Consider the following 10,992-nt stretch of genomic DNA (forward strand, 5'->3'; position numbering starts at 1 on the left):
CAGATTAGATATGGCAAAGTTATTTCCCATGCTAGGGGAGTCTAGGACAAGAGGGCACAACTTCAGGATTGAAGGACGTCCATTTAAAACAAAGATGCAGAGAAATTACTTTAGTTAGAGGATGGTAAATCTGTGGAATATATTGCCACAAGCAGCTGTGGAGGCCAAATTATTGGGTACATTTAAAGCAGAGTTATATAGGTTCTTGATTAGCCAGGGCATCAAAGGTTACGGAGAGAAGGCAGGGGAGTTAGGATGACTGGAAGAAACGGATCAGCCCATGATTAAATGGCGGAGCAGACTCAATGGGCCGAATGGCCCACTTCTGCTCCTATATCTTATGGTCTTATGGTGGTTCTTCCACATATGTTTCTGGAGGCGCCCAAAGGCACTGCTAGCTCTGGCGAGTCAATTGTCAACGTCCCTTACTACCGTAGCATTGTTGGGAGATGACGTTAATGATGCTGCCCAGGTGGGTGAACTGCTCAATCACAGTGAGAGGGTGATCGTCAAAGATGATCCAAGGTGGGTAGTAAGCGCCATAAGGGGGCTTCTGATTGCAACGAGCTGCCTGAAACAAGGCCAAGATATAGTTAATGTTTTGTCTTCATATTTGGAAAGAAAAGGTCTGTCTTGGAAGAACTGTGTCGTCATCTGTACTGATGGTGCCCTATCAATGGTTGGCTCCACAAGAGGTTTTGTTTTTCTTGTAGAAAATCCTGATGTTGTCACAGCACACTGTTTTATTCAGAGAGATGCTGATATCAAAAACTCTTGGAGATGAAATGAAAAATTTTCTGTATGATGCTACACAAAATGGCTAATTTTATTAAACAAAAAGACCTGTTCACTCGTGAATGCTTAAAAATCTAAAAACTTGGACCAAGAGCACAATCTTCTGCTACACACAGAAATTCGGTGGCTTAGCATAAGAGTTCTCAACAGAGTACTTCAAGAAAATAGTAGGCCATATTTTGCTGAGTGCTTTGAAGATGAAGAATCTTCAGAAACTAGTCTACTTTTCATCATATGAACCAGATGAACAAGTCTCTGGAGAAAATGTTTAACTTCATGTGGCAAAATTCTTGGATTTAAAAGGAAACTGAATCTTTGGAAAAATCAAGTTGCAAAAGGAAATCTTGAATTGTTTCACTGCTGCTTAGGCTGTAGAGCGAGGAAGGATCAGAAAATCTCGAGTCTTATTGAAAACCACCTGAAAGAGTTGCAGAACAAAATTGGAGTATTTTCCTCCCTTCCAACACAAGTGTAAGACTGTGTGAGGAACCCTCTCTCTGAATTTTCTGCTCAGCTTGAGAACTTGACTTTGAGAGAAGAGGAAGAACTTCGTGAGATGCACTGAATGTACACTCAAGATGGACATTCTGGATTTCTGTGAAAGAAGAGTATCCTATCCTATTTAGGAAAGCAATGTGGCTTTCAACTTTTTAATGTGCAAGCAAGCACTTTCTTCTTTAACAAGCATCAAGAGCAAGGATAGAGATTGTCTCATCTCAGTTGAAGGTGTAAACCCTGTATCCTCATCTCAAGTTTGACCCAGAATTGAGTATTTGTGCAGCAAAACACAAGCACAGGTTTCACATGCTAGGCCTGTATTTGAGCCTGATGATGTCACTTTTAAGAAAATGTTTTTTTAAAGCTTCTGAAACAGATGAGCTCAGGGCATATATCAACACCTGGAATTATGATATTGTAGCCATTACTTAGTTGCAGGAGGGGCAGGTCAATATTCCAAAGTTTCGTGTTTTTTAAGACACAACAGAATGGAGGAATTAAAGGTGGAGTGGAGGTGTTACTAGTCAGGGAAAATGTCACAGCAGTACTCAGTCAAGACAGACTGAAGAAATCAACTAATTAGGTGTTATGGATGGAACTGAGAACTAAAAACTGTATGACCATGTTAATGAGGTGTTATGAATGTACCACAGCTCTGAGGGGCTGAAGGGGCGGGAGCAGCCCCCTCCTTCCGGAGAATCGCAAGATCACTATTAATTCGGGTCTTGGACCCAGGAAATGAGAGACAATGCAACAGTTTAGGCCATTGTTCTTAGAGACACCTGTGTGAAGTGCATGTCCCTGCTACGTGACAGCTGCCATGGATATGGACACCATCGGGCAATGTGGGGGTGGGGATTGCATCACCCTACGTTGATGGACATCTACAACTCTGCAAGTCAAGATAAAAGGGGACTGCAGGGGGTGGTACCCCAGCAACGCACCAGAAGGACACCATCGCTCAGTGCTCCCATAATAGCTGGAAGCCATTCAAAGCCACGTGCGCTCCGTAACTCCTTTGCCTGGGGAGCGGGTGGCTGATAATACCGAGAAGGACTTCAAACTAACAACGGGGAAACAACGCTCCCCTGATTCAACGGAGTGGCTTCATAAAGACCCAGGCAAGTCTTTTTACTATTCCTCACCAATCTCCCTAAAACACGTGAAACCCAGCGATTCCCCAAAAGGCTGAAGCCTGCAGACTTCTGAGTAACTTTTATATTTCCAACGGACAATATATTATCCCCTAGACAACAGTCGAGATTATTTCTTAAGGATGCTTATTACTATACCCGCGCTTTAGATTGAGTATTGACGACGTGCATTATCTGAATGTTTGTATTAACCTTACTTTTGTGCCCCTTTATAAATAAAACCATTTGAAATAGTGCCATCAGACTTCAACGGACCTCTCTATCTTTGCTGGTAAGTTATCCAGTTACGGGATACGTAACAGAGGCTATACAGGTTTCCCCTGCAATCCGAAGGTAGAGCGTTCCTATGAAACTGTTTGTAATCTGAAATGTCGTAAAGCGAAGAAGCAATTACCATTAATTTATATGGGAAAAATTTTTGTGTTCCCAGACCCAAAAAAAACCTACCAAATCAAAGCAAAATAACATATAAAACCTAAAAAACACTAACATATAGTAAAAGCAGGAATGATATGATAAATTTACACCCTATAAAGTAGAAATACTGTAGGTACGGTGTAGTTTCACTGATCAAACTTGGGAAGGCAGCGAGCCAAAATCAATTTGGAGAGAAAAAAAATCGGCACGTACACGCATACGCAAACGACTGCCCGCACAAGGCTTCACAGTCATTGTAGTCTTTCTTGGGGTAAACACATGTATAAAGCGGGTGTCTTTTTTTCGTAAAAGCGAAAATCCTCTTTGGTTAGCGAAAACAGGTACTAACGCAAGTATTTCGTAACAACGAGTTGCTACAAATCGAACATTCGAAAAGCGGGGGCCTCCTGTATTACAGGCCACTAAACAGTTAGAGTTATTTAATGGAACAAATTTGCAAGGAGATTACAGACTGTTGTAAGAAACAAGGTTGTTATGGTCGGTGATTTTAACTTTCCACACATTGATTAGGACTCCCATACTGTTAAAGGACTAGATGGTACAGTGGTTGTTAAATGTGTTCAGGAAATTTTCCTTCATCAACACATAGAAGTCTTAATGACAGTGTGTGATACTTGATCTACTAGGGAATGAGTCAGGTCAAGTGACACAAGTTTGTGTCGGGGAACATTTAGCATCTAGTGATCACAATTACATTAATTTCAAAGAAACTATGTAAAGATAGGTCTGGTCTTCTCCTTCTACCACCCCCCCCCCCCCCATCAACTTAGCGAATATGTATTTACTATTCACAGATCATTTCAAAACTAGTTTCTATTAGATTTACAGTGTAACTATCTCTTGCAGTAACATAGGTAGCTATCATTGCTGTGGTATGCACGAGTGCAGGATTCAACCAAGAAACTACATAGGAGAGGAAGTGGAAGACAAACTGTATACAGCATCAGAAAATACAATCATACTCTCGTGAAGAAACTTACAGTATTTGGCCCCATTCGACGCACCAGATCACGAGGCATTAGTGACCGGTCTTCCAGTTTTAGCTATAAAAGAAAGTCATAAATTACTTGTAACACCAACTTGCAAAAATTAAAATTGCATCATAAGAATCAAGCCAAAACTAATTAAACTTAGCATATCAATGTTATCAAAAGGGATGCAATCAATATCACATCAGTGTATCAAAAACAAGTATTCCAATATAATAACAATAGAATGAAAATGTAACAAAAGACATTATGATACAGCAGCCATGATATTCCAAAATTCACCAGTATTCAAGATTGAGTGAACAGTAAACACTCCACAGAGTTGGTAGCATTGCGCCCTTTTTAAGGAAATCCTTTTGGAAATGATAACAAAATATCAGAGTTAATATAGTTTATTGTAAGTGAAATAGTTTAACAAGATTTAAGTTGAAAGACAGGTAGCAAGGTAAAGTCAAATGAAACAACAAAAATACAAAATGCTAGAAGAACTCAGTAGGTCAGGCAGCATCTATGGAAATGAATAAACAGTCAACAATTGTGGTTGTGTTGAGAGATGCTGGCTCAGGAAATCCAGAGCAACAGAATGTTGGAGGAATTCAGCAGGTCAAGTAGCATTAGGACAGGAAATCCAGGGCATCAACAGAACACTATGGAAATGAATAAACAGTCATGTTTCAGTCCAAAACCCTTCACCACAACTGGAAAGGAAGGGTTAGGGTTAGGGTTAGGGTTACCCTAACCCTAACCCTAATGCGGGAAAAGACACCAGAATAAAAAGGTGGAGGTAGGGGAAGGAAGATAGCTAGGTGATAGGTGAAGCCAGGTGGATAGAAAAAGGACTGGAGAGGAAGGAATCTGATAGGAGAGGAGAATGGACCATAGGAGAAAGGCAAGGATAAGGGGTTCCTGGGAGAAGTGATAGATAAGTGAGAAAAGGTAAAAGGTCAGAGTGGTGAAAAGAAAGGGGGGTGGCTTAAAACAAGAGAAAATGATATTCATGCCATCAGGTTGGAGGCTACCCAGACGGAATATACAGTATTGCTCTTCCACCTTGAGGGTAGCCTCATTGTGGCACAAGAGAAAGTCATGGACATGTCGGAATGGGAATGGGAATTCAAATGTTTGGCTACTGGGAAGTTTTGCTTTTGGCAGATGGAGTGGAGGTGCTCTGAACTGATTGCACAGAGCCTATTTGAAAAAGCAGTTAGTAATGGCTCAAAGGTTGATTATCAAATTATGTATGCAATTGGAGATTAGTCTTCTCCGGATAGCCACGGTGCAAAGAAAACCATGAACCTCTTCCTGTACCAAAAAATTAAATCGTGCAAATGGCAAGAACATCATTCCCAAAACCACGCCCGCACAAAAAGACCTATCAAACCGTGCCAAATAGCAATAAGAAAGAACAGCCAAGTACACAATATAAAAAGCAAAACTGAAAGAATCCACAGTCCAATCCATAAATCAAAGAACTTCAGTAACATCTTCAAACAGCATCAAGGAAAAGGTACAACAGCTGGGCACAAAGACCTTCCTTCTGCACCCTCTGCTCTGCATTTGGGAGCAATGAATGACGGGCTGTCACACAGACACCTTATCCAGCAGCAGTAAGAGGCCCGTTGCAGCAGCAAGAGGCAGATAGTTGGCGCTGAGCACTCACCTACAGCATTTGCCTCACTGTTTCAATCTTCCTCTATGCTTTAATCAGCAAGAAATGGAGTTAATCATGGACTCGTGCTGTCTCTAAGCTTCTTCGCCTCAAGATTGCTTCTTCTCAGCTCCTGGAATTTTCTTGGAGACAGCAAAGTGCTAAATCACTCAATCTCCAAACTGCAAATTGCAGGCTTAAACAGTTCCAGAAACACATTTAAGATAAAAGTGAAATAGACAGCTTTATGGATTATCTGGAAGATGTTGCCATTGTTCACTGGTGGCACCTTGACTAGAAGACAACAATGATGGTTTGACCACAGATGTATTGCAAAAGATGGAAGCACTTAAGCAATAGGGATAAAGGTTTGGCAAACCGATGGTAGGGATAAACAGATCAGTAGTATGGCAACTGGCATTTAATTGGATGTGACAGGAATCAGTGATGAGTCCAAAGTCAGCTACAATCCCTGTTATTTTAAATTCACTCTGGGGATCCGTATTTCACTGTTAAGGACAACAGCAAATACTGCTCATCCCAAGATGCCATCAAAAAGTAGTAGGAGATGCTTTCCTGAACCCACAATCTTTCTCTGAAAATACTACCAGTGTTGTGAGCTAAATGTTCTTGCTGTATTTCTGCAGTTGGCCCACGTGGTGAGTTTCTGGATGGTCACTGCTGGTACTTTCATGGAACTGATGTTTATTGGCCACTTAACAATTCATGCCCCAAAGTTGTTTAAGCCTTCCCATAAAATATAAGAGAAGTAGCCCATTTGGCCCATCAAGTCTGCTCTGCCATTCAATCATGGTTGATCCAATTCTTCCAGTCATCCCCACTCCCCTGCCTTCTCATGCTGGAGAGGGCAGGAACAGAGAGATATGGGATCTCAATGCGTGGCTGAGGAGCTGGTGTGGCAAGCAGGGTTTTAGATTCTTAGACCACTGGGATCTGTTTTGGGGTAAGGATGAATTGTACAAAAGGGTCGGGTTGCACCTTAACGGGTGGGGGAACCAGCATTCTGGCAGGCAGGTTTGCCACTGCTACACAGGTGTGTTTAAACTAATAAGTGGGGGGAAGCAGATGAACTGGAAATATAAGGATGGAGTCAAAGGGAAAGAGAGAATAAGAAAAGTTAAGAAAGGCAACAGAATTGATGGAGCAGAAAGCTCAGGAAGGAATCGGACAGTTTGGCCAAGTGCAATAGGGATTGATGTGAGAAGCGAGGGGAATAATGGATTAAAAGTATTATATATGAATGCATGAAGTATAAGAAATAAAGTGGATGAGCTTGAGGCTCAGCTGGAAATTGGCAAGTATGATGTTGTAGGAATAACAGACATGGCTGAAAGAGGACCAGGGTTGGGAAATGAATATCCAAAGGTATACATCCTATCGAAAGGACAGACAGGTGGGCAGAGGGGGTGGGGTGGCTCTGCTGATGAGGAATGAAATTCAGTCCCCTGCGAGGGGTGATATAGAATCAGGAGATGTAGAGTCAGTATGGATAGAACTGAGAAATTGTAAGGGCAAAAAGACTCTAATGGGAGTTATCTACAGGCCCCCAAATAGTAGCCTGGATATAGGGTGCAAGTTGAATCAAGAGCTAAAATTAGCATGTTGCAAAGGTAATGCTACAGTTGTAATAGGGGATTTCAACATGCAGGTAGACTGGGAAAATCAGGTTGGTATTGGACCCCAAGAAAGGGAGTTTGTGGAGTGCCTCTGAGATGGATTCTTAGAACAGCTTGTACTGGAGTCTACCAGGGAGAAGGCAATTCTGGATCTAGTGTTATGTAATAAACCAGATTTGATAAGGGAACTCGAGGTAAAGGAACCATTAGGAGGTAGTGACCATAATATGATAAGCTTTAATCTACAATTTGAGAGGGAGAAGGGAAAAGCAGAAGTCTCAGTATTACAGGTGAACAAAGAGGACTATGGAGCCATGAGGGAGGAACTAGCCAAAGTTGACTGGAAGGATACCCTAGCAGGGATGACAGTGGAACAATGGCAGGTGTTTCTGGAAATAATACAGAAGGTGCAGGATCAGTTCATTCCAAAGAGGAAGAAAGATTCTAAGGGGAGTAGGGGGCAACCGTGGCTGACAAGTGAAGTCAAGGATAGCAAAGATGAGTGGGAAGCCAGAGGATTGAGAAACTTTTAAAGAGCTACAGAAGATTACTAAAAAGGCAATATGGGGAGAAAAGATGAGGTATGAATGTAAGCTAGCCAAGAATATAAAGGAGGATAGTAAAAGCTTCTTTAGGCATGTGAAGAGGAAAAAATTAAGTTAAGACCAAAGTTGGGCCCTTGAAGGCAGAAATGGACGAATTTATTATGGGGAACAAGGAAATGGCAGATGAGTTGAACAGGTACTTTGGATCTGTCTTCACTAGGGAATACACAGACAATCTCCCAGATGTAATAGTGGCCAGAGGACTTAGGGTAACGGAGGAAGTGAAGGATATTCACATTAGGCAGAAAATAGTGTTCGGTAGACTGATGGGACTGAAGGCTTATAAATCCCCAGGGCCTGATGGTCTGCATCGCAGGGTACTTAAGGAGGTAGATCTATAAATCGTGGACATATTGGTAATCATTTTCCAATGTTCAATAGATTGAAGATCAGTCCCTGAGGATTGGAGGATAGCTAATGTTATCCCACTTTTTAAGAAAGTAGGGAGAGCGAAAACAGGGAACTGTAGAGCAGTTAGCCTGACATCAGTGGTGGGGAAGATGCTAGAGTCAATTTTAAAAGATGAAATAACAGCACATTTGGATAGCAGTAACTGGATTGGTCTGAGTCAGCATGGATTTACAAAGGGGAAATCATGTTTGACTAATCTTCTGGAATTTTTTGAGGATGTAACCATGAAAATGGGCAAGGGAGAGTCAATAGTGCACCTGGACTTTCAGAAAGCCTTTGATAAGGTCCTATATAGGAGATTAGTGAGCAAAATTAGAGAACATGGTATTGGGGTAGGGTACTAACATGGATAGGAAATTGATTGGCAGACAGGAAACAGTAGGGATTAACAGGTCCTTTTCAGAATGGCAGGCAGTGACTAGTGGAGTACTGCAAGGCTCGGTGCTGGGACTACAGCTATTTACAATATACATTAATGATTTAGATGAAGGGATTAAAAGTAACATCAGCAAATTTGTAGATAACACAAAGCTGGGTGGCAGTGTGAAATATGAGGAGGATGTTAGGAGAATGCAGGGTGACTTGGACAGGTTGGGTGAGTGGGCAGATGCATGGCAGATGTGGTTTAATGTGGATAAATGTGAGGTTATCCACTTTGGTGGCAAGAACAGGAAGGCAGATTACTATCTGAATGGTGTCAAGTCAGGAAAAGGGGAAGTACAATAAGATCTAGGTGTCCTTGTTCATCAGTCACTGAAAATAAGCATGTAGGTACAGCAGGCAGTGAAGAAAGCTAATGGCATGTTGGACTTCATAACAAGGGGAGTTGAGTTTTGGAGCAAAGAGGTCCTTCTGCAGTTGTACAGGGCCCTGGTGAGACCACACCTGGAGTATTGTGTTCAGTTTTGGTCTCTAAATTTGAGGAAGGACATTCTTGCTATAAAGGGAGTGCAGCGTAGGTTCACGAGGTTGATTCCTGGTATGGTGGGACTGTCATATGTTGAAAGATTGGAGCGACTGGGCTTGTATACACTGGAATTTAGAAGGATGAAAGGGGATCTGATTGAAACATTAAGATTATTAAGGGATTGGACATATTAGAGGCAGGAAACATGTTCCTGATGTTGGGGGAGTCCAGAACCAGAGGCCACAGTTTAAGGATAAGGGGTAGGCCATTTAGAAGAGAGTTGAGGAAAAACTTTTTCACCCAAAGAGTTGTGGATCTATGAAATGCTCTGCCTCAGAAGGCAGTAGAGGCCAATTATCTGGATGCTTTCAAGAAAGAGTTATATAGAGCTCTTAAAGATAGCGGAGTCAAAGGATATAGGGAGAAGGCAGGAACGGGTTACTGATTGTGGATGATCAGCCATGATCACATTGAATGGTGGTGCTGGCTTGAAGGGCTTAATGTCCTACTCCTACACCTATTGTCTATAGTCCCCATACCCTGGCTAATCAAAAACCTATCTCTGCCTTAAATGCACCCAATGACTTGGCCTCCACAGCCGCTCATGGCAACAAACTCCACAGATTTACCACCCTCTGACTAAAGTAATTTCTCAGCATCTGTTCTAAATGGATGTCTTTCAATCCTAAAGTCACGCCCTATTGTCCTCGACTCCCATACCGCAGAAAATAACTTTGCCATATCTAACCTGTTCAGGCCTTTTAACATTTGGAATGTTAAAAGGCCTGAACATGCCATCATGGGCTATTTCATTGCAATGAAATTCAGCATTTGTATAAATCACTGAGTTGCACGAACAATGTTTCTGCTGACAGAATGGACGTCTGGCAAAGCAAGAAGCATCAATTATTCACTTAAGGTAGTTAGATCTTGTTAGTTTGAAGTCCCACAGATTAATGGACAGCAATAAGCCAGACTGGATGTCCTACCTTTTAGTGAATCTAGTTAATTCTCCACATTATCAAATAGATGTCATTACTGCAACTGCATTGAAACTGCTTGGTTAGTAGTGCACTCCAGAACTAGCTGTGCAACAAGCAAGTGAAGAGGGCAACTAGCAAGTGCAACAGGCAGTGAAGAGGGCAAGCAAGTGCAACAGGCAGTGAAGAGGGCAAATGGAATGTTGGCCTTTATTACAAGGGGAATTGAGTACAAGAGCAAGGATGTCCTTTTGCATTTGTACAGGGCCCTGGTGAGACCACACCTGGAATATTGTGTACAGTTTTGGTCTCCAGGTTTAAGGAAGGACATTCTGGCAATTGAAGAAGTGCAGCGTAGATTCACTAGGTTGATTCCTGGGATGGCAGGGCTGTCTTACGCAGAGAGATTGGAGAGATTGGGCTTGTACACATTGGAATTGAGGAGATTGAGAGGGGATCTGATTGAAACGTTTAAGATAATTAAAGGATTTGATAGGATTGAGGCAGGAAATATATTCCAGATGTTGGGAGAGGGCATGGATTGAGAATAAGAGGTCAGTTATTTAAAACAGAGTTGAGGAAGAGCTTCTTCTCCCAGAGAGTTGTGGAGGTGTGGAATGCACTGCCTCGGAAGACGGTGGAGGCCAATTGTCTGGATGCTTTCAAGAAGGAGCTAGATAAATATCTGATGGATAGGGGTATCAAGGGATATGGGGACAAGGCAGGGACTGAGTATTGATAGTGAACGATCAGCCATGATCTCAGAATGGCGGTGCAGACTTGAGGGGCCGAATGGTCCACTTCTGCACCTATTGTCTATTGTCTATTATAGCTGCTGCAATTCATTATAATGCAATAATGCTGGCTGGTCTCCATCTCTGCTGTATCCAGAGGTCTCAGCTGTTTCTCTCAGGTTCAGTGAAAGGAATA

General features: G+C 42.1%; 1 protein-coding gene across 2 annotated transcripts in view; it reads right to left on the reverse strand.

Annotated features, from left to right (window-relative positions):
• LOC132379854 ((E3-independent) E2 ubiquitin-conjugating enzyme UBE2O) overlaps window positions 1-10,992 on the reverse strand; it is a 186,588-nt gene that overhangs the window by 153,311 nt on the left and 22,285 nt on the right. For both annotated transcript variants that reach the window (XM_059948119.1, XM_059948117.1), the window contains exon 2: window positions 3,866-3,928. In XM_059948119.1, coding sequence (XP_059804102.1) covers window positions 3,866-3,928 — 63 coding nt within the window. The remainder of the gene's footprint in view (window positions 1-3,865; window positions 3,929-10,992) is intronic.

Source organism: Hypanus sabinus, chromosome 23, assembly GCF_030144855.1.
Source record: "Hypanus sabinus isolate sHypSab1 chromosome 23, sHypSab1.hap1, whole genome shotgun sequence".
Classification (NCBI taxonomy): domain Eukaryota; kingdom Metazoa; phylum Chordata; class Chondrichthyes; order Myliobatiformes; family Dasyatidae; genus Hypanus; species Hypanus sabinus.